This window comes from Oryzias latipes, chromosome 5 (assembly GCF_002234675.1).
Source record: "Oryzias latipes chromosome 5, ASM223467v1".
NCBI lineage: Eukaryota > Metazoa > Chordata > Actinopteri > Beloniformes > Adrianichthyidae > Oryzias > Oryzias latipes.
The window spans coordinates 28,123,655-28,147,268 of NC_019863.2; the positions used below are offsets into that span (position 1 = coordinate 28,123,655).

At 39.3% G+C, this 23,614-nt stretch overlaps 2 protein-coding genes across 3 annotated transcripts in view; one reads left to right on the forward strand and one right to left on the reverse strand.

Annotated features, from left to right (window-relative positions):
• srgap2 (SLIT-ROBO Rho GTPase activating protein 2) overlaps positions 1-7,099 on the reverse strand; it is a 65,617-nt gene extending 58,518 nt beyond the window's left edge. For both annotated transcript variants that reach the window (XM_023955232.1, XM_023955231.1), the window contains exons 1-2: positions 7,012-7,099; positions 5,661-6,174 (exon numbers count right to left, since the gene is read on the reverse strand). In XM_023955232.1, coding sequence (XP_023811000.1) covers positions 5,661-5,727 — 67 coding nt within the window. In that variant the 5' untranslated portion in view covers positions 5,728-6,174; positions 7,012-7,099. The remainder of the gene's footprint in view (positions 1-5,660; positions 6,175-7,011) is intronic.
• On the forward strand, positions 6,185-10,146 carry fam72a (family with sequence similarity 72 member A). The gene is made up of 4 exons (XM_020703520.2): positions 6,185-7,223; positions 7,396-7,473; positions 7,944-8,068; positions 8,162-10,146. The coding sequence occupies exons 1-4, from the start codon at positions 7,072-7,074 to the stop codon at positions 8,254-8,256; spliced, it is 450 nt and encodes a 149-aa protein (XP_020559179.1). The 5' UTR covers positions 6,185-7,071; the 3' UTR covers positions 8,257-10,146.
• Positions 10,147-23,614: the final 13,468 nt, after the last annotated feature.

A 23,614-nucleotide genomic window follows, 5' to 3' on the forward strand; every position in this document is an offset into this window, starting at 1 on the left:
TCAATTTTATGTGCACAAGACACGTAAAGGGCTCGACTGTATGTTTTCCCTCAGACGCTGCAGTAAATTGTCATATGGGCTGGTGAGGAATAACAAGGGATGGGGTACGGGAACAGAAAATCAATGAGTGTTTTCAGCCACACTGCGTCCGGTGCTGACGCAGCACGTGGCACTGGCGGCTCAGCACGAGTGCATTGCAGACACTTGGTTTTGAACGCGTCGCTCTGCTGGGGACTGAAGCTTTAAAGGCAAAAAAATGTTAAAAAGCATGAGAGGTTCCACTGCCAAAACACAAAGCAGAGGGCCTGACAGGAAGCTTTACACCATTCTCTATGATCCCTGCCTGGTCCAGTCTCACACAAACATCCTTCCTAAGAGATTATTTTAGACTCTGTCAGCAGTTTCATTCAGCACACAATACTCACAACATGGATCTTCCTAATTATGCCGACGCTCTGTGGAAATGCACATCCACCCAATCCACCATGTTTGATTAAACTGCCTCGACTCCCCATGTTGTCACTCATTGGGATGGTACAGTCAGGAACATACCATGGAATAAAGTCTGGTGATTAGCTTCCAAATTAATATTAACTAACATGGTCAGGGAAACGTCTTTTATTTCCCAAAGATTGCAAAAGGATGTCAACACCTGCTGTTCTTTTTGCAACACGCATGATGGAACAACATTTTTTGGACTTTCACACATTTCGGTAGGGTATTTTACATTTGTTGCAATAATGTAATGTTTCTTTCTGTTTTAAACATATTTGGTTTTGTTTGGAATACAAAGAAAACAACCGTATCTACTTACTTACTTAATTCTATTAGATTAAGTAAATGTTATGCTAAACCTTTTGAAATTATTTGTTTATTTATAAAATAGATTTAATCTAATAAAAACTCAGAGAATTTAAAGTCTTTAAAAACTTGGAAAATATTTTAAAAAAACGATTTGAATATTTGGTGGTGCGTTTATTTTTCTCCCTTATCTTTTTAAAGAATCGCTCCGATGAAAATAGTGTTTCTAGTATTTTTAACATGTCTTGTAGCATTTTCTGATGATAAAGAACAACAAAATTAAGCTTAAAATTGTATTTCTCAGTATTTTTTTGAACAAATTATAGTAAATCAGGAGCAGATAAAAAAAAAAGCTTTTTGTAAAAGAGCGCATTTGATACATAGTTAATATGCTGGAAGGAGCTCCCTGCTCTGCTCCATTCTGATGCATCCACTTGTTGACAAATAGATCCGTGTACCTCTTTGTTTTCTTCATCTCAGCTGGCATCTGACTCAAAACTGATAAACATGTAAACAGAGAGCTCTCAATAACAGGAAGGGTAATGGAGGATCAGGTTGCTCCGCACCAACGATATCCCACCCACAATTCAAAGACCAATTTCTTATGAACGACAGGCGCTCTGCAAAAACTACGTCCAAGAAAATGACTTTTTTTTTTTTTTTTTTTTACTAAAAACAGCATAATCAAAATAATAATACCACTGGCAATGCTTTTAAAAAAGATTAAAAGATGATCTGAGTGACTTTTAAGTTTGTGATATATTGTTAATTTACTTATTTCTGCCTTTGGCCCCTGTGTTAAACCTTTTCTCTGTTGTGTTTTGATGCTTTGTATCGATGCTCAGCTTTCCTAATAAACTTTTGGGGGAATAAACATACCACTCTAGGCATCACTTACTGGTTAGTTATTCCTTTTTTTGTGGTTTCGGTTGATTTTAAAAATTACATAAGGCTTCACTTTACTCCTAATGTCTCTGTTTCAATGAAGAAGAAGAAGAAATAGTAAAATTATAGAATAAAGACGCAATCAAAATGCTGATGTTTGCTATTCTACAATGTCAAATCTATGCCTATCCACTGGCATAACAGACCATGGTAATGTACACGTAGACAAAGTACTGGAACTAGTCAGTCATCAAAAGATCAACATCAAATCTGTCCGACTGAATGACTTTGTCAGCTGTTTTTTTAGTTCTGATAGGCACAGTAGCAGCGGACCAAAACCCAACCATCCAACATCTGTCTAAAGTTTTTAGAGGCTTCATCCCTTCCTGGTTTCCACTAAAGGTTTTCCCAGGGTCTGCATTTAAGATTTCACTGAAATCATGTGGGAGGTTAGCTGAGTGGAAAGAGTGAGGTCACAGTGATAGCTGTGAGACTTCAGAGCTTTAAGAATATAACTGCGTCTTATTAGTGCAGGCTCTGTCGCTTTAGTCTTAAAATATTTGTTTATCTTTCTGACAATTAACGGCATACTGGACTCAGAAGTTAACAACTGGAATAAATTCTGAGAGATAAAAGATAAGTTAGTTTCTGATTTGTTTATTTCAGCAAAGTTTTTTTTTTTTTTGGCTTCTTTTTCCATCTTTCTCTCAGTCTCATCTCAGTCTGGCTCTTTGCAGGTGTGGGGTATAAATATCCTGGCGCACACGTGTTGTCTTCCCGAGAATGAAAAAAGATTTCTTACATCAGTTAAAATCCCCTGTCAGCATCCCGCCTCTGTGAACTGCTTCAGACTGCAAAATTAATGCCATTCAAATAGCAGTGGGAATTAAAAGAAGCAACGTTCTTCAGCTTTTCTTGTTTTTTTTACGTTTTGGTCCCCCTCTGCTGCAAAGGCTAAAAAAAAGACAGGTCACTGAAGTCATTAAAAGTCAAATAGTTGCAGCTTCATAAAAGATTTGGAAAATAAAGTAGGTGAATTATAATAAAAAATGTATTAATAATCACAGTGAGAAGCAATATCAAGTGTTTAGAAGCAAATGCTGCACTAAAATAAATATTAATTGAATTAAAACAGGTTGAACAGTGATTTTTAATTGCCTGATGCTAAAGGAAATAGAAAAACACAAAACATTAACCAGATAATTAAATCAAATTAATTTTTGCAATGAAAATGCAATATCATTTACTCAAACCCATTCATCATTGGTGAATTAAGGTTTTTTTTCCAACTTTTGTAGCATTTATACTGTTTTTTAGTTAGTTCTTAAAGTAAGTATTTCTAATTTTATGAATGAAAGTTGCACCTTTGTTCAGTTTAAATCATTGCTTATGTGAAAACCATCTTTAATCCAAACAAATTTTTTTAAGGAAACATTTTTTAAATGAGCAATATTTCTTTGAGTTGTGATGAATTGTAAACTAAATTGATATTTGGGCAGAGATACTGAGCCTCTTTCTGTGAATACATGAACATTTTTGCATGTACCTCCTCAGCTGCTCATCTCTGTGAGCAGTAAATTGATGAGGAATTCCACATTTATTTTCTCAGAAAGCTGCAGGTGGGTGGCTGCAGCATCCAGAGTCTGTTCTTCCCATCAGCTTACAGCCGAGGTGTGCAGGACTACAAGGCTTCACCTTTGGCAACTAGACCTAGAGAGACATAGATGTGATGCATTGCTGCTTGACACCCTCCGTTACAGAACTTGTAGCTGTGAACAGGGTAATGACAAACTGTTGCTCCCAGAGGATGCAGACTGCTGGGAATGTGACTCTGTATCTGGATGCCTCTGTGCACAAGTGGAGCCCAAACCTAAAACCAGTGTGGACGCACAGGCTCAACCTGAGTTACCAGTTCCAGAGGAACGAAGATGGAAAACAGCAGCCAGAAGGGGCAGCACAATGAAGCCATTCACCGGGGAGCGCTGAAGTAACTGACAGAAGAAATCAATGAAGAGGGTCGATGGACAAACATTAAGTCCACAGTCTGACAAACATGGTGGGCAACCCTCACAATGCAGCTCCCATGGAAAGCCTTTACACAGGCCACCAACCATAAATGGCTGTCAGGCCACCAACCATAAATGCAGATGGAGGCCGCATCACTAATGTCAGCGTGGTGACAGCCAAAGCCGCTTTTACACAGGCAGCCGCACAAAAAGAAGAGACACACAACAATGGACAGCTGGAGTACTCTGTTCCTTTTGTTCGGAAGAAATTAGAAAACTTGTAGTGAAAATTGAGGTGGAGTTAGGGAGATCCACTCCCATGAAAATGGTTCTCGTGGCATTTTCTCATGCTGGAGAACATATTTAAAGAAAATTAAACTTAAAGTTGTATTTTCATTCATTCATTTTCTATACCGTTTTTCCCTTTCGGGTCACGGGGCTGCGACAGACTGGCGACCCGTCCAGGACATCCCCTGCCTTCGCCCATAAGTGGCCGGGATAGGCTCCGGCAGCCCCGTAAAGTTGTATTTCTTTATTCAAATTGTTGTGAATCAGGAGCAGACGGAAAACCCTGCTGGAAAAAGCTTACAGCTGTGATGTTGAAGCTACAATTGAACAATCCCTCTGCTCTGCTCCATTCTGATGCATCCAGTTGCAGACAAATAAATCCATGCACAACTTTGTTTTCCTCATCCGAGCTGACATCTGGCGCCAAAGTGTACAGCGGAATAGCTTCGATATTGCTCATTTTTGTTGCATGGCTAATGTTAGTTTAGGGTTGTGAGGGGCTGTAAGCTAGCAGGAGAGTGTAAACAAGGGGATGATGGGAAATGGGGGAAGGCGTACTCTGCAGAAACTATGTCCCCAAAAAATGACAGGTTTTTTGAAGGGGTTAAAAACAACATCATCATAACTAAAAGCCCACAAAAGATGATCGGATTGGGACTTTAACAACTCGCCTAAGACAGATTGATTTGGTTGGATTAAATTGATGAATCGTTGCACCCCTCCGTGGAGATAAGGTTGGGAGGCGATTAAAACCGAGATGTTTCAAAAACCACTTTGTGACTTGCTGCTCCACGGGAGACCAGGAGAGCCAGAGGGCTGCAAATTTGTGAGTAGTGGGCCGAGGAATTGCTCCTAAATGGGGGTGAAAAGAGGCAGACAGTCTTATCAAAATGATCTGGCCCTCTAGTAGCAGAGTGAACATGCTGTGTGCAGGAGGACAATCTACTGACCTCCCCCTTTCCTTTACTTCACCAGCTTGACATATGAACCACATAACCACACAGATCTGATAAGCACTCAGACTTACGCTGACAAATGGATCCAGTGTGCCTGCCAGACCAAACAGCCTCCAAACACTCACGAACGCCCCTCTTCCTATCCACAATCTGCCCCCCTGATCATCAGACATGATCGCCTGATCATCGGTGATCAATTAGCAACCCATTTACGCAAAATTGATCATTTGGTTGCGTTCTGAGCGCATGACGCACATGATGCAGACACGCAGGAGGAGACAGGGGAAGAAAACGCCCTGCCCTGCTCCGTGTCGAAACCCCATTTTCCCGGGGTGTCTTCTCACACACTCCTTCACCCACCTCCACCTACGCTTCTTCTTCTCTTTCCAGACTGTTGGAGCAACATCTGGAGATCACCGCGCAATTTGTCTGCGCGTTTTTCCGATGCCTTTGTTATCTTTGCGCCGCCAGCAGTCAAGCCCTCCTGCAGATCTCTTCCATGGTTCACATTTTATTTTTTTATTTAATGACCTGTTTGGCGGCTTGATGACAATTAGCCTCCTCAGATGCTTGGTAAAAATACAAAGGCAGGTCACACTTGTGCGTTTGGGGGGAGAAGTGAGGAGAACATTCAATCAAAGTCAGGGGAAAACACTGATACAAAAGATTTAGCGCGCCGGCGATTGATCTGCTGCCCGCAGAGAAACATTTGGAAAAGTTTTACCTTTGACTTGAGTTTCATATTCGGCCACGATCTCCTTGTCCTTTCGGAATTTAGCTGGAGACGTCATGGCTGAGTTTGGAGATCGAACCAGTCGTCGTCGTTGAGAGATCAGCTTTATCTCAACTCCACAGACAAGGGTGGGGAAAATCTAAATCAGTCTCGGATTAAGGGGTGTCCACCCTGGAACTGGTTTCAAAGACGGAGGAGAAGGACTGAAGCCCGCCGTGAATCTGTATTGTCTCCCTGGCTGCTCGGCTCACTCGGGACGCATTGTGAGCCTGGCGCTGCTGCTGCAGCTGCTGGATCCGCCGCCGCGCCTTGCCGCCTCCTCAAAACCGGTTGTGGTGCAAACTATTTTGGGCGAAAACAGAGTCATTCCCTTCCCAAAACAAATATTAGCGGCCAAATCCACCAGAGCTTTGGCAAAGTTCTCTTTTCTCTGAAACTTTCCCAGACTGCGCGCTGCTGTAGCCCCTCCGTTTGTCCAAACTGAAGTGCTGTCTTCGTTCCTCTCCTGAAGTGAGAAAGAGGAAACCAAGTGGTGATGGAATGGATGGCTGCAGATCAGCGCCAGTGCGCAGGTCAGGCAATGCAGACATGTGTGCTGCTCATCTGCGCACATAAACCTGCAAACAGAGACATTTAAACTGCAATGTTGGTAGTTTTGGCATAAAAACTACCAACATTGCAGTTTAAATGTAGCTAAATTTGATAAGCTTTTCATCTCAAAAAGAAGAAAATAACATTCCTAAATTGTTTTGTGTTTATATTTCTAAATTAGATGCACACTTCTGCTACGATAAATAAAAATAATTTTTTTCATAAAATCCATTCATGTTAAAATCCCAAAGTGCCGATGGCAGTTTTATCTCATTGGGAGAAAGACTTACAACTCAAATTCTTTGACCAATCACATTTAGACTGTTTGTCAAAGACAACCAATAGCATCGAGCTACCAAACCAGGCATCCAATCAGAAACAGGTATCGGGTCTTTTAAAACTGTTTCAGGAAGTGGCCTTATATACCAGGAAGTTGTAAACAAAGCTGACAGCTATTTAGTTAGCGATTAACCACTTCTGAATGGGCGTTGAGCTTTTTTTTTTTAAACAGGTGGTTATTTTATAGATGTCGGAAATATTGTTTTAACATCGCCAACTAAATTCCTTTTTAGAAATCTTTCGCGGCTAATCTGTCTGATCTGTTAGCCAAAGTAAAGTCTTTCCGTTTACAGCTACGAAAAAGCTAACAATTAAACAAGGACGCCAGAAATATCCAAACATAGTAAATTTTAATAGTTAACAGCTGAATGGTTATTCAACCGTCAAGGTACTAGTCGATAGTTTCGATTACCTGCTGCCTGTAGGTAAAACAAACAAAAGGGCCGAGCGTTCGTTCGTAACAGAAACTACCATGTCTACTTCCAACGCAAGTTTTAAAAACAAATGCGTTGCCCAGGTGAACTGTATATTCTGTGAGAACCTGCTGTGCACCAGAGGAATGAAGGCGGTGCTGCTTGCAGACACCGAAGTGGAGCTTTTTTCCACGGATATACCTCCAAACAGGTAGGCGCTAACCGTCAGCTGTGCTGCCAGCCTCTGCTTTGATGTCTGTTGTGGTTGCCAGGTTGGGGTCGATTTACCATCAATTAAAAAAAAAACTATATTCAGCAGGATTGCTGCATGAAAGTATGAGTGCGTTTGATCATGTCTTTGTGAAACCCATCCTTTCCTCTAGAACTGTTGACTTTGTGGCCAGCTGCTACTCCACTGACAGCTGCAAATGCAAACTGAGAGACATTGCATGTCTGAAATGGTATGTAAACATCTCCTTTACCTGAAAAGGTGTGTTTGTGTTGGCATAAAATGACACATACAGCTTTTAGCACAACAGAGACACACTTATTTAATATTACAAATCACAATTTGCTTCATTTTAGTTATCATTAAACAGGTTATTGATTATAAAAGAGCTGTAGTGTAATAGAACATGTGGTTTTTTTCTAGAAAATTTTCTCTGAGCCTATATGTTTAAAATAAATATAGTTTTATGTATTTATTTTTTTTTACCCAAAGAATCCCCCCTTAATAATGTTATTTTTCAGATTCTAAAGGATTTTCTGTCATTTATCTAATCGGAATGTTTCTTCACTTTCTGCACAGCAGCTCAGCTTTATAGTGCTTCTATTGTTTCTATAGTTCAAAACAAAAAACGTTCTGGTGGAGTTGGCACTTTTCAGCAAACTGCTGAATCACTTTTTTGGTTTTTTTGTCTCCCGTTCCCAGTGGAAACGTTGTGGGCTATCACGTCGTGGCCCCCTGTAAACCATGCCTACTCTCATGTAACAATGGCCACTTCTGGATGTTTAATAGTGACGCTGTATCCACACTCAACAGACTGGATGCAACGGGTCGGTATTCAGTCCTCGCCTATAAGGAAACTTTTTTTTTTTCTTTTTCTTTTTCCAACATTTACTCCAAGTCTCCTTTAAATTTCTATGCAGGTCTGAATCTGCTGTTGTGGGGAGATCTCCCCGAGCTAGAAGACAGTGAAAACGAAGAATCGGAAAGCCCATCGGAGGAGGAGTGCATCAGGTAGAGTGGGAAAAGGACAATCCAAGGAGCCCTGGAGGCTAACATTTGACAAGTGTGTATGAAATGAAGCAGAAAAGAGGAACCTTAAGGGGTGATTTAACACAGACTCTGGTGCCGCAGTGGGTTTTAACTTAAACACCTGCTGTGACGTCTCTGACTGGGGGGGTATTCATGAACCAAACATACGGTACTTGACAGGTTAGGTCTAAAATACTCTTTAAATTGCCGTCTTCTCTTTCCCCTACAGCATTAAAGCACAGACACATGCACTCCTTTCAGTTTTCACGGACAGCTGAAAATGTAGCTAAAGTGAACCAAAAAGTCAGATTGTGTGATCTACTTTCCTGAGAATATATTTTTGGATCACCTTAATGACAAATGAAACATGCAGGGGGACATTAATGTGGGTTTAAAGCATTTAAATCCAATTTTCCGAATAAAAGAAATTGCCAGTTTGCTTAAATTAGGTGGAAGTTGGAATCTGTACATTGAATATGCTGTCAGAAGATCGGCCCTCACCCTTTTTGTCTCATAAGTTTATATTCTGGCTGGGTGCTGATTGATACCATGAGTGACTTTTTGTTTTGTTTTAAATTTCACATATATCAGACGAACGGCACAAATATTAAACGACGTACAACTTTCTTACTTTGAAAGGGCATATTTAAGTCTTACAACCTATTATTCTATCAGTGATAGATGTTGACATGCTAACACAGTGTTTGTTACACTTTTAACAGCAACAGTACACACGTTAACACAACATGACTGATGACGTACTAATGTACTAACAGATGAACGGGGATCGCTTTCAAAAAGCTGTTGAATTTTAACCTTTTTTCTGTCTTTTGGTCTAACGTCTTATATAAAAACTAACAGAGGCCTATTATTATTATTATTATTATTATTATTATTATTACACAAGACCAATATGTGATGGAAAATGGATATCAGCCTTTCTGGTTTGTTTGTGTTTGTATGATGTAGCAATGTAACTGTAATATCTGGGCCATGGAGAAGTGGACTCCCAAAGAATCCTCAAGCATATCAGTGTTTGACTGGCAGACTGATCCTCATGCTTATGTATTTGGGCCGTTTATGTTGATGCATTCCACATTTTTAGGAAAATCTGTTGTAAACTGTAAAACAAAGGATCCAGTATTTGTTAAGAAATAACAAAGAAGTGAACAGGGTTTGTCATCATTTTCAACTGAGACAAAACTCAACAGAAACTGTTATTTCTGTTTCACTCTTGTGCTTTGGAAACACTTTAAGTCTTAAATTTCATCTCTGAGTTTTGCCAGTATTTTTGGCAAGTGTTAGTTTTATAAGAAAGCAGCGAATGTGACGCTTATCTGACGGTACTGGATGAAAGAAGTGGCCTTTTGCGGTCCCAGCCGGTTTCCTGGTTCATCGAAAGAAAAGAAAAAATTAAAACTGACGGTGATCATATTTTTAAAAAAGCTTTGTGTGGATAGAAAATTCTATTAGCTTGAAATGATTAAAAACAAAAAGCCAAAAGTCTGTTATCGGATTTTTCCTTTTTTTATTACAAACTTTGTTTACAAATGCTTTGGTTTGTATCATGCTACAGTACTTCATATTGGTTTCTTAATATAAGAACACATGGTGTTGTGCTTTGTTTTTGCACAGTAAAGATTGGATGTGTGACGTTTTACCTCAACAAAGGCATCGGTTGTGAGTCTCCTTTGGCCAGGACATTTGTAAAATATGAAAATTATTTAAATGGCTGTTTCTGAAGTGAATAACTTTGAATAATGGGCCCTGCTGAAAATGTATATTTTGAAATTGCACTAAAACCTCATTGGTTGTTTGACAATTCTGTCTTGTTTTGTATGCTGGTTAAAATATTAAAGTTTTTCTTTCCTCAAAATACTTGAATGATCTGAGGTTTTTTTAAAAGACATCACAGGAGGAAGAATGTTGACCAAGGCATGTTTGTGTTATTTTCTATTTTCTAGTGTTAAAAAAATATTTGTGTTGTTGTTTTTATTTACTGAAATAAAAAATATGTTGAAATAGTTTAGAATACTTTAAGGTTTCCTTTTAGTTGAGATTTAAAAATCAACATCTGGTTTGTAATAAGAGGCAAAAAACAGTCGTTTTAGAGAAAAAGTCATACTAAGACTGATAGAATTAAAGAACACTTTCATGTAAAAATACTTAGAATCATTAAAGTAAGTGTGAATGGGATTTGTCCTTCATTTTATTTGCAGTTGAAGAATCGAGGAGTCTAAGAAACTTTACATTTCTACAATAATGCATTTAAAATAAATAAAATAAATAACTTAGGTTAGATTTTCTTTAGAAATTAAGATCAACTTTTCATTTGTTAGGAGAAAGGCGTTTGGGATGAGAGCCCACACACCAAACTATAAAATGTGATCAAATCGTTTTCAGAAAGAAACATCTGAATAAAAGAGGAGAAAAAACATAAAACTATTGTTAATACCGAATCCAAGTGTAGTATTTAATATTTTGTGTTTGTGTATAGCTGCTTCCGTTAATTGACATGAAAAAAAAGCTGTTTAAGTGCATGAACCTATAAGTCATTTAAGTTGACGATGATAGATCAGAAAACACATCAAGACGTTAACTAATTAAAGATTCTGTTTTTGCGTTTTCTTTGTTTTCTCATCACTTGGGGACGGTTTTCAACCCGCATCTCTGCAGCTTGTCTTTCTTTGGACTGTGCTGTTTGAAGTTTGTGGAATTTGTTTTTACACGCCTCTGTAGGAAATATTCCTTTCTGCTGTTCAGACATGCTGAAGTGGGAAGAAGACACCGATTCCTGCTGTTTTGGCTGCTTCTTCACATTTTACTCAGAGTACACATAAAGTACAAACATTCACTTGGAATTAAAACACAAAGCTTCAAATAGAATGAAACAGATGCATTAATAATGATTTTTAAAACAAATATTATTTCAAATAACAAATCATCCCAATTTTTTGAGAAAGAAAACAACAAAAAATACCTCATGATTTTTCTGCTAAAACGTTGTTTAATCTGCTGCTGTTACCCACACTTTTAGGAATATTAGAAGTTTTATAGATATAAGATAGGCAGACAGTAAATGAGTTATTGAATTAAGTAAAAAATTACAAGAGGAAGAACTTAACTTTCCTTAAAATCCCACACTGATCATCTTTTGATCTGCATTTTCAAAGTGTTCTTAGTCTTTTAATAATGATGATGCAGTTTTGTGCCAAAATCAATAAACTTGTGTCCTTTTTTTTCAGTACCTGTAGTTTCTGCAGAGCGTCAGGAGTTCATTCGAAATGTACCTCTGAGTTGTGATTAGGACTGTTAGAGAGGAGTAAGTCCGCCCCCACTTCCTGTCATCTATTGGTTCATGTGCTCTCCTGCTAACTCACTGGCCCTTCACCACCCCAACATGGTATCAGTGGTGCAAAAAGATGTCCTGGAATATTGGAGCTATCCAGTAGTTTTGAGCCAGATTCCAGCTCAGACGAAGAAAACATAGACGTCCACGGATTTAGACGTGGTTGGAGTGGAGCCGGGAGCTTGTGGCCCACCCAGCATATTTTTTATGTCAAAAATACGCTCTTCTAAAACTTACAATTTAAATGGAAAAATAAAATACCCCCCCCCCCCTCAAAAAAAATCAAATTTTTAGCATAACATCCTCCTTCTGTTGTCAGAAAAATGCCACAAAGTCATGTTGAAAATACCAAAACACCATTTTCATGGGTGCGGGTCTTTAAATTAAAACAGCCCCACCTGCATTTAAAACAGAAGAAAGTGTTTTCAATGTTTCCACTGCCCTTTTACGGTTTGTATAGTTGATTTCTCCTTTATTGATGCAGAATTATGTCATCAATTTTCACAAGATTTAGTGGTTTTCCAGAAACTTAATAAAAATAAACTGGCATCCCTGTCAAGCTGATGGCAGTTTCATATTTGCAGGATAGACAGGGGGAGTACTGTAGCGCACTCTACTGGATCTTTTCTGAAATTACATGTACAAATCAATAACTAAACTATACATTACATTGTTTTTGTTTAAAACGTTACACACGTGTTGTACAGATTATAATAATCCTCTTTGCACACCATGCTTTTCATATGTTTGAAATGAATGACCTTTGATTTTTCTGTATTTTGTCTTTATGGTTGTGATCATGTTGCAAAGTCTAACCAAAAACGTCCTCTCCTGTCAAAAGAGGAACTTTTAAGCATTTTGCTGGAACATTTTTTGTTTTTGTACCAAAGCTCCTTGACAAAAAAACAACATTATTCTCCTTTTATTGGTGAGGTTATTAAGTTTGGTTGCAGATTTTGTCTTTTGAAAGTAAGACCTTATATTTTATTTTTTATTCAAACATACTGTGTGTTGAATGAATAATTAACATTTTAGAAGTCATCATCAGACAATTCCAGAAAAAAGTCTGGGTTTTAATGGTAAAAACATACAAACATAAACAAACATAAATGTTAATGTAAACCCAAAGACAAATATTCCAAAGAATTTTAATAAAAGTATTGAGTATCAGGTGATCAAATGCAAATTTTCAGTCATTAAGCCGATGTTTTAATTTAAACCAATTCACAGATTAAGGGTATATTGTGATATTTAAAAAAATGAAAAAAATCAACCTTAAAGAAAACATTCTAATTCCTGTTGTAATCAGCTAATAATTTATCGATTATGTTAAAAAGGATTTTTTTTTAATTCAGGTCTTCACAATGGTGTAGTGGTCAACACTGTTGCCTCACATTTTGAAGATGCTGGTTTGAATCCCAGCTGGTTTTCTTTTAGTGTGGAGTTTTGCATGTTCTTCCCATTTATGTGGGGGTTTTCTTTGGGCCATTCAGTTTGCTTCAGAGGTTGATTAGTGGTTTTGGATTGTCCCTCGGGAGTGAGTGCTTTTGTCTTTGTGTGGCCAGCATGTTCACAGCTCCCCTTGCTTTCAGCCTGAAGTTGCAGGGATAGGCCCCAGCAACATCCACGATCCTCATCCATGAACCTGCAAAGGCAGGAACAAAAGATATTTTTAACTTCCTTCAGAGTCCAGGATCTCTTTGTAGCAGCCTTTTTCCATCGTCTTGACACTAGATGGTGGAGTTGCACCACGGTTAGAGACTGGCTCACCCGATGGTCACTATTCAGACAAGTACATGCAAAAAGCACACAGCATCAAAGCGACATGGTGCAGAGAGGACACATTTTATTAAGTTTGATTGAAAAAGTACATAAAGAAATGTCATACTTGTAACAGCATGTATAAAAAGACAGGAGAAAGACAGACTTTTTGGAGCCGAAATAAAAAGTCCTACATCTTATTAATTCAGCGTAAAAATCAGGATTTAAGTCAGGTTTGTAAAAACTTTAAAATGTATTTAAAATGTAAGATAGTAAACTGTCTTTTGTCTACAGCTCCTAAAAGGCTGGATTTTTACTTCCATTTACTGTCATTATTGTGTTTGCCAGAAAAGATGAAGGGAGTTGCAATCAAATGAGAGGTCACCTTGAGCATCAGTGGGAGCAGAATGCTTTAAATGAATAAAAGGGATTTCAAACCATGCAGAAGTGTCACAGTTTTCCACCTGAAGGCTAGAAGAGTGTCCAACTTTACCTTATTCTGTTTGAAAAAATACCTTTAGCATTAACATGTTTCTTTTTAGCTAATGTTTTAGGGGGCAAAGGATAATAAATGGTAGAAATGACTAAATTCAGGAATATTCTTTCATTGCTGCAAGTAAAATTAAAAACACTTCTAGACTTGGCCTCTTTAAATCCTAAATAATTTAACAAAATCAATTTAATGCGCAGTATTATCACTTGGCCATTAAAAACAACTAATCCTCAAGGAAGGACTGAACCCAAATGCATGAATTATAGTCTTATAATTAAGGGATAATAACAACAGTTGCTGTTTCAGGCTTTGTCTGGGGAAACGTCAGGTGTCATTTGCAGCCGTGCAGGTTTTTAACAACTGGGCTGCCTACTGGTCCAACATTTTACTCAGAGGCTGGCTGCACAGGGCTTTTGTTGCAGTGTTGGAGATAAAACAGGGAAAACTTCAAACGGGCTTCTTATTGTGCTCAATTCTTCTGGGCAAGCTGATTACTGTTAAGGATAAAAGTTGTGCCTATACAATAAACTAATGCTCATAGAGCACTAATTAAGTCATGGGGGATCTGAGGCAGTCGGCTTGGATGTGATCCCCAACACCCAGACCGTGGGGGTTTGGGAGAAACTTTACAGCCCAACAGCAGTCAGCATCAAAGGTGTTTATTGTCAGCTGAATGTCCGGCAGAAGCATGAACCACCAGATCTTCCAGGTCACCTGGGAATACGAAGCTGCAGCCACAGCCTCTCAGCTTCCTCATATTCTCCGGATTTCACTAGTTTGTAAAGTTTAAATAAGTCACTGAGCGTGCTCGTTAAAATAGGAAGTAACATCTCTGAATTTAAAATCACTTCTGCAGGAAACCACGAACATAAAGAAAAACTTAGCCCCCCCTCCTTCGTCTCTCACTGTAGTAAAAACTGACTAATATTTTTGGCAGAAAACTAACAAAATTAACAAATTCCAGCCTAGTTCTCATGCTATATTCCAATGAAGTTTCAATTGATTGGATGTGACAATGTTGGCAGGCTTCATGATCCTTGTTCTCAGTAAGTATGGCTGAAGCTTCTCTACCATTCTTTGGTCTACACGGGATTGTAACCCAGGGCATGAGCGCCAAGGATGGTGAGCACGGATGACACGCGGGCCAAGGATGGCGTGCGAGGATGGCACGCCTGCCAGGGATGGCACGCGGAGCTGTGACAACAATATGCTCTTGATCTGTCGTCTGCTGTATTTTTCGGATTTGAAAAATAAAAAAATAAAATAAAGAGTGGTTATCTATCCCCACAATGATCTTTTTTCCCCCATGGCGGCAAAAGGAAATGATCCAATCACGCAGGCCTGTTACTGTGACCACGCCCACCTAAAGCCTATAAATACTTCATGAACGGGCGATTTTAACTAATGTGCGCCAAGAGAAAAAAAAAATGTCAGTCACGTTGTAATACTGTTTTGAAACTGTTGCCGGTAGGATGACAGGTGGGGTGAAATGAGTGTCTGCACATGCGTGAGTGGGGAAAACACGCACACTGTTGCACACAGCAGGTTTTTGTTGTTGTAATGTTTTTGGCGGCCATATAAGTTAAGTTATAAGTTAAGTTTGCAGGAAAATGATCAAGCAAGGTCAGATTGTACCCAGACTTTCTTTCTGTTCTGTCAAAAGTCAATATGAAATGTGAACACGATTTAAATTTGATACTACAACTGATCACCACTCTATTTACTGGGGCGAAGAAAAATGAGTAATGGCGCTTTCCAATTGCAGAATATTTTTAGCAATAATTAGCAAACTGACAACAAAGTAAAAACATTGAATTTTACATGCAATAAGGGCATAATCACAGAATCAACATTTAGTTACTCAGGCCTGTCTCATAATCTAACAAAAGATGAATAAACAGAAAATAATCTCATTTTTCTTAATGTTCACGGCTGTTAGGTTCTCAGTAATATTGATGGTATTTTGTTCTGATGCATCCAATCCTATTGCTGTAGTTATGACATATTGAAAGTGCAGTTCCTTTTGTGTCAATGAAACATAGTTGACGAACTATTTAACTTTGGCCTGTTTTCCTTGTGCAATATTGAAATAAAAGCACTTTTTGGAGCCAATGCCAAAATATGTTTTAAAAGCTATTTAACCTGCTGTCTGTGAATTAGATAGAATTTCAGATTTATTGGAAATGTTTTTGTATTTCTTTGTATCAGAGGTGGCATTATAGTCGGTGATGCCACACTTGTTACCGAGAACGTTTGGAATTGGCACTTCATGCCATAAAGGTTGCAGACCCCTGGCCTACTACACCAACATGTATTCAACAATCCGAACTTGTAAGTACATGCTTTAGTTTCTGAATAGGTTCAAGGACAATGGGATTTTTGAGCTTTAAATTTGGGCGAATTTATTTTTTCTATGCATAAAAATACATCAAAAACATATTTAACTGTAGGCGTGGGATGTTAACGATCCGTCCTGCTCTCCTTTCTTTTTGCTGTGCACAAGTCACATTTCGTTTGTGCTCTGGAGTTTATTTTTCTTGTGTTGTAGGTTTTATAACTTTAACTAATATGGCATTCGATGAAAAGCACAGAAAGTGGATGGATCGCTGTAAGAAAATCAGACTAACAGAAGATGAATAATAACAGTTGGAAAGAATTCTGAGATTAAATTCAAAATAAACTGAAAAAAAGGGGTTCAAGTCAGAAATGAACGAAGAAGAAAAACAAGAATGAAGTCTGAATTCTTCTTACGACTCTGTGAATTATGGATTTATTCCTTAGAGGTTTCATTTTTCTCTCAAAAATGTATATCTGTTCCCTGAATTCTTAGCAAAAAATCTGACATTCCTTTACTTTTACATGCACAGAATTGCAGAATTAGTCAAAGGTAAATAAAATGAAGGAATTTGAGCAAGTCAGAAATCTGAGCCAAAAAATGTGAATTTTGAGAGTAACTCTGAAGTCTAAGAAACATTTCTGAATTCTTGTTTTTAAAATCTGAGGTCTGACTTTTGCGTTGGATTCTTTCCATCAGTATCCTGAATTTAGAATCAGAATTAAACAAGTGCATTTTGTCTCTGAGGAAATTTTTTGTTAAATTCAGGTCAACAGCAATATTTCTATAATTCTTTTTCTTGTACCTTTTATCTGCTTTACAAGTCAGCCAAGTTTGCCATGAATATGCTTGTTTATACAGTCACACAACCTCAATTTATTTACAATTTTGGAAGCAATAAAATCTCCCCAAGGCATTAAATTAAGATTATAAATTGACGTTTCTAATATTTAATCCAGATTACTTTCTTTTGCGCACAGACACTCACAAACCTTTAAACCTTTCTCTTTACCTTTATAGTCATTATGACTGTGACCTGTCTAAATGCAGCTACTTGAAAATCACAGTTTAGTCCTCTAAGAGTTGAAAGTGTTCTCTTGGTCCACTGAGTTTGTGCTTGTGTGTGTGTGTGTGTGTGTGTGTGTGTGTGTGTGTGTGTGTGTGTGTGTGTTTGTGTGTCGGGAGGGTATAGAGTATTGGAAAAACCTTTAATCCGAGTGCTGTCAGGTCCAAACCCAGCTTGACGTCCCATTGATGTGGAACAGGACAAAACACTGGGCCCCTTTCTAAGCTCCCACTGGCTCACAGACTCACACAGATGCACACAGACGCACACACCCACACAAACACACAATAACACGCGCCTTCGCCCCCTCACTAAAGATCCTGGCTTGGGCCCCCGCCCCATAACCAGGAAGGGCATTCCTCAGCCTGGGCAAATGTGTCCACAAACACAAACCGCCGTCCTGCTACACACACTCGTGCTTGCATAGGTGAAAGAACGCAGTTGCAGACGTTGCAGTTCGCAGGTGTCAGCAGCTTGAGGAGTCCCCCTTATGGGACAGGTGTCCTGAATGTCTTTTCGTAGGCATCCATTAAGTCCGGAGTGTCTTAGTCATCGGGTTATTCGACAACAAACACTTTACTACGGGCCTACAGACATGAAAATTGAGGCAGTTTTATGACTGAGCAGATATGAGAGCAGACATATAATTGTCTAAAAATGGGATTAAGAGATGACTTCTTCAGACTTCCCCTTCAAAACAGCCCCTCACCCACTTGAATAGGGTAAAGAAAAACCTACGGATGGTTGAATCTGCAAAAGACACTAATGTGTATTTGTTGTGTTGTTTTCAGTGTAGCCGGGAGGGGGAGTTGTTTGCAGCAGGCAATCATGAGCCTTATATGTGATTCTTCAACTTTGACCCAGTGCCAGCTTAAAAGTTCAAGCAATTTGGGTCATCAGTTCACTTTCAGTCTGCAGCTGTGGTGGTCCTGAGAGACTGTTTCTTATTCAACTATAATAAAGAATCCTGCTATCATATTAAGCTGAAAACGCTCCCATCTGTTACACAACCCCAAAAACACTTTCGATCATTTTATTTCCACCTTGAGGCCTTCCCAAGAAAAAAAAGTTCATCTGTGGTTCCTGCAGTTAAATGAACAGAAGATCTTTTTGCTGTTTCTCCTCTGACAGCCTCTTTTTTGCTCCAGATCTGCAGACTTCATTTTGGAATGTCAAAACTAATACTCGGACTGGGCTGCAATCCACAGAGACTTCAGCAGGCCCAACCAAAATGTTTTTATTGACGGGTGAAAGCAGTCAGCTCGGCAGCACCGATTGGCTGTAATTGGTCGGCAAGTCAGCAGCGTGTTTGAAATACCCTGTGTAAAGAAGCAGCCTTTAAAAGCATGCACACACACACACACACACACGCCCACCCCCGTTTTCCCCCTTCGACCGTCTTAAGAGAAGCCAGATGGGCCACAGGGAAGCAATCACCTCTCTATTTGTCTTTGTGCTGATCAGGTTAGGGAAGTGTTCCCAGGGCTGGCCAGGAGTCAACACATTGCTGCCTGCTGTCTTCGCTGCTCTCTGCACTGCCCTGCACGACTCAAGCCAACTGTTTCAGCAGCAGCAGCAGCAGCAGCAGCAGCAGCAGCAGCACAATGCTCAGTCACCAGGGAAGGAGCAACACAATAATTATTTTTGTCAGTTACTGGATATGAGGATGGTTTCAGCTGGACACCAGATTCCCACTTAGTGCAGGAAAAAAAAATAAAGAGCTAAGGAGCTGCTGGTCAACGTGTAAATATGAAGGTCAGCAAGAGAGCTGGTAGCTAACATCTTTCATCTGCTGATGTGGACCCCAACAGTTAGCGCAGGGTCAGTGGATGGGAGGTGTTTAGGCAGCAGCATGTGTGGAGAACATTCCATCCATTGAATACACAGATGGTTTGATTTAGAGCAATGAAACGAGCACCAGACACAGAGCAGTGACAGTAAACCAGTGATGCTCGCGCGCACACACACACCTACACACACACACACTCTCACACACACACGCACGTATGTGGAGTTGCCCCGGCTAATAGAGTGATGGAATCCAGAAGGAATTTTAGCTAAGGACTCGGGGAGTGAGCTGTCGAGAAGCCCCTCAATCGTACTCAAGATGGTGTCTTTTTCATGTTGAAATGAATCTGCGGCTCCATCACTGAAAGGGTGAAGGTGCTTTTAACCGAGACATTTACATCTTTGGGAAAACTTTAGGGCACCGCTAGGGGTGTTGCATCTGCACAGGCCTTGCAGGGAAACTCCCAGGCAGAGAAACTTGATCCCACCTCTTGATTGGATGCCCCCCCAGTGAACCCTGACCCAAGACTTTGTCTGGGGCTCATGACCTTGAGTGAAGTCCAAGCAGAATGTTATATCTCCTCCTCTCTGCTTTTTCCTCTCAGCCCATTCAGATCCAGTAACAGAGGGTTGGTGGGGAGGAGATGGAGAGCAGAAATGTCACAGAGACATTAAACAGAGTGCGTCTGTGTGTGCTCTCAAAGTCCAACCTGTCTGATTTCCCTCTTCTCCATCCCTCCCCCTCTTCCTCCCCCTCCGTCTCTCTTCCATAAACGTGTCTCCAAGGAGCAATATATTCATCCTCTTCTCTCCAAATCTCCAAATCTCTTTGTCTTTGTTGCTCTATCAACACTCCTGTCATTTTTCTGCTGATCCATCCGGCCTTCCTTTGCCCTTTTTTGGTTTATTATAGCCAGTGTCAGGCCCGGGGCAGCCAGCAATCTAAAATAGAACACTCCTGTTTTGGTTTAGGAACTGTGACTTTTTTAAGAATCAAAAAGGATGTGTTGTATCATTTGTCCATCATTTGTGTGGTTGTAAATCCAACAATAATCAAAAATGTAATAACCTTAAATAAGTGAACATTATGCTCATCATCAGAGAAAGACTTTGGCGATGTCTGAATTCCCTCACTAATCCCTAACCCCTAAAAGATTAGATGGTCTGTCACTGGATTTTAATGCAGTATGGACATATACTTTTTTATTATCATTTTTTAAATGCTAAATATAATTACACCCATTTGCCAAAGTAAAAACCTTTAAATATGAACATTTTATGAAGACTATTTATAAATTCACAGTGTTCGGATAATGAAAAATGGAATGATTTAAAAAAAAAATTTAGATGACAAATCATTCAAACGCAATGCATTGTGGTCGATATTCACCAATTTGGTGAGCATCTTTTATTCACTATATGAGAACTAGGGGTGTAGGGAAAAATCGTTTGGTGAGACTTGTATTGATTTAAAATGCTGTCAAGATGATATTTGTTTAGTTATTTATGAGAGTCCTTTAGCGTCTGACTCTTGTTTTCCACTTAAACCCCCAGCCTCTAGTTGGCAGCACAGCACACTGAGCCTCTTTGAGCAGCTTCTACACCGCACTAAAACAACAAGATCTCGCAAGAATCAGCTTGTGTTAAAAGTTAAATGTTTAGTCAGCCTAGCAGTTTTGTTGTTATGAGATGCGTACTACTTAGTTTTTGCTTAGGTTGGTTACCGAACAGAAACACTGTACCACATTGTTGCCAGTACTATATAAAACTGCGATTGTGATGCTTTGTAGAGGGTTACACATGAGAACGAGTGACACTTGATATGCATCGTGATACATATCGTATCACCAGACTCTTGCCATCATACACCCACAATGAGAAGTGTAGCAAGTGAGTGTGATATCATCCATGGTAAATTGTTTATTTCCGGCTCCAACAATATGAAGTACATTTGGTTGCCATTTTTTTAAGCAGTTTGGATGCAGCCATATTGGAGTCAGAAGTCGTCCGCAAGCAATCATTGGCTCGATTTGATCGGAGTCAGCGTTGCTATGGCGACTGGGCCTATGAAAATTTGTCACACGTTTTGAATGTTGGACGTCAGGGCCAGCAGCCACCACATTTTGTTTTTTATTAAGGCATCTGATTGACCAGTTTATACCTCGAAAAACTTGCACTTCAGCAAAAATATAATAGAAAAAAAAATAGAATTGGCAATAAAATGCAAATTTTTTTTTATCAGAGCAAGAATGGCTTTTCTGACAAATAGAATGATTGAGTAATAGCTGTTTCTTTTTCTGTAGAAGTCTATAGGTTTTTGGCTTCTTGGAGTCAGTGGGTACTTCCCATTGGGAGTTCACATATACAGTAAATGGTATTGATGCACACTGTATTTTGCAGAGACTTCTGTAAAATTATTAGGGCACTGGATTTTGGAATTTTAGATTTGGTAACCCTGACAAAATGACAAACGCCCTATGTACTGAACTAAAGGAAGTCAGGCAAAGCCTATGTCTTGCTTCTTTATCTTTATGTTGAAGTGTTTCAATACAGTCCATCTGGATGACTTCAAGTAATCGTTTGATAAAGGCAGAGCTGATTAGATTTGCTTAATATAGCATAGTATATATGAGAGTGACGACCCATTAATGCTGGTCACATGTTTTTGCAAAATACATATGATTGCTATATCATACTTTGCTGCCATCACTTGCTTTGTCTGCTGTGATGGTACTTTTGTAAATGATTTAGATGGATTCAATTTGATTTGATTAACAACTTGCCTAAGACAGATCGATCTGGTTGGATAGTATAGTATAGTATAGTATAGTATAGTATAGTATAGTAAAGTATAGTACAGTATAGGATAGTACAGTACAGTATAGCGTTGCATATTGCATAGTGTATAGTGTGGCTCCAAAACCATTCTGAGCAAACATTAGCTTTGTTGGATTCATTGTTTAAGTCCTCTCTGATGTTAAGACAGTGTTACATGGTGCATGTTCCTCTCAGAGGTGTTATTTTGATCCCTGTATTCCTGGGTTATGTTATGTCTGCTGTGCCTGCATTCCACACAAGTAGCTTTGCAGCAGCTGGATCACAACACAGCCACTTCTGTCTGAGTCCAGATGCAAGACTGGAGCCTAGAGGAGCTCCAACCAACGATCACATCCAAAACTTGCAGTAGTTGCTCCGTGAATGGGTCTGAAGATTACCTCAGATTAATTATACACTAACAAACTCTTGCAAAAATGACTCACAGACAACTTCTTAGAAATATTTACATGAATTTGAGAAACAAATGGATGTCTAAATGCTAGGAGACTATCTTCCCTATTAGCTGTTTTCTTTTGTTTGCTTAGTCTTCACAGGAAAGTGTAAAGCTTGACTTATGCTCTCCATTCCGTGTGTGTGATGTATCATTGTTGGCATTTTGTCTAATAATTTATGCAGCTCTCTGTAAGTAAGACCCCAAACTTAGTTGGAGGTATGGCTTCTTTTGTGCTTTAAACATCTTCATTTTCCTTACCCCAGGTTGGTAGCACTCACCTCCTTAGTTGAAGTGCATCAAACTTGGGTAAAATTGATGTGTTTTGTTCCCAATAGTACGGTGGCCAAGAAGGGGCACAACACAACATTTTAGATTTCACAACACAAAATAACATACTACAATTCGTCACACACAACACAATAACTCAAAACACAACACAATAACCAACAATACAACACTTTAACTCACAACACAACACAATAACTCACAACACAACAACTCGCATTGCTAATCGCTTTTGATTTGGTTCAAATGATTCCAGATTCTGACCGTCTGAACATGCCGCATCCAGGTAAGCCAATAGTCCAGGGTCGAGGAGCCCAGATCCACATGTTCTGATCTAGCATTGATAACTCATACAAATTTTTGCTAAAATCATTTTTTATCTTTCCTTCCTTACTGCCTGGTTCTACAAAGCATCTTTCTCAAGAAGCTTAACAGAAAAGAAGCACACAAAAAAACAACAGCAAATGGAAATTGTGCTGAAGTGCACACACAGCTTCATGGTCATGTGGCACCACAAAAAAACTTTTTTTTTAAAAAAGGCTCTGATCGAATCAGCCCAGTTTATGAAGTCATTGTGGTAAACAAACAAGATACTTTTACAGTCAATATGACAAAAAAAAGTTCTCAACAGAGAGGTAGCTTGTTGAAAAGTGCCAGAGTTGCTTCATTCTCCTCTCCCCAGGACACACATGATGCCGGCACGGAGGTTTATGGACCACAGAGGCCTTTCTGTACCGTCCCAGTCCAGAACATGGCAGCAGAGTGCAGGCTATCACAGCTGAGGGGTGTTTATTTTATTGAATGTTTATTTCTCCCCGTAAAACATGCCACTCAGGGACCTTGCGGAGCGAAGCACTCAAACCCCTTTCTCCTCGCTCTGCCAGTGTAAACAGTGTGTACATTGGGAGTGTTTCCCTTACTTGTCTGTGTGGATGTGTAATCCATCCCGTCAGACCTTGTAAACAACATCTCTATATGTTTATAAATACTGCCCGA

What these genes read in the sequence shown, in the direction of transcription:
- fam72a (XM_020703520.2), top strand. Translation starts at nt 7,072, where the DNA reads ATGTCTACTTCCAACGCAAGTTTTAAAAACAAATGCGTTGCCCAGGTG. An exon ending in GACATTGCATGTCTGAAATG is followed by an intron (nt 7,474 to 7,943) that starts GTATGTAAACAT and finishes TCCCGTTCCCAG; the next exon opens with TGGAAACGTTGTGGGCTATC. An exon ending in CAACAGACTGGATGCAACGG is followed by an intron (nt 8,069 to 8,161) that starts GTCGGTATTCAG and finishes ATTTCTATGCAG; the next exon opens with GTCTGAATCTGCTGTTGTGG.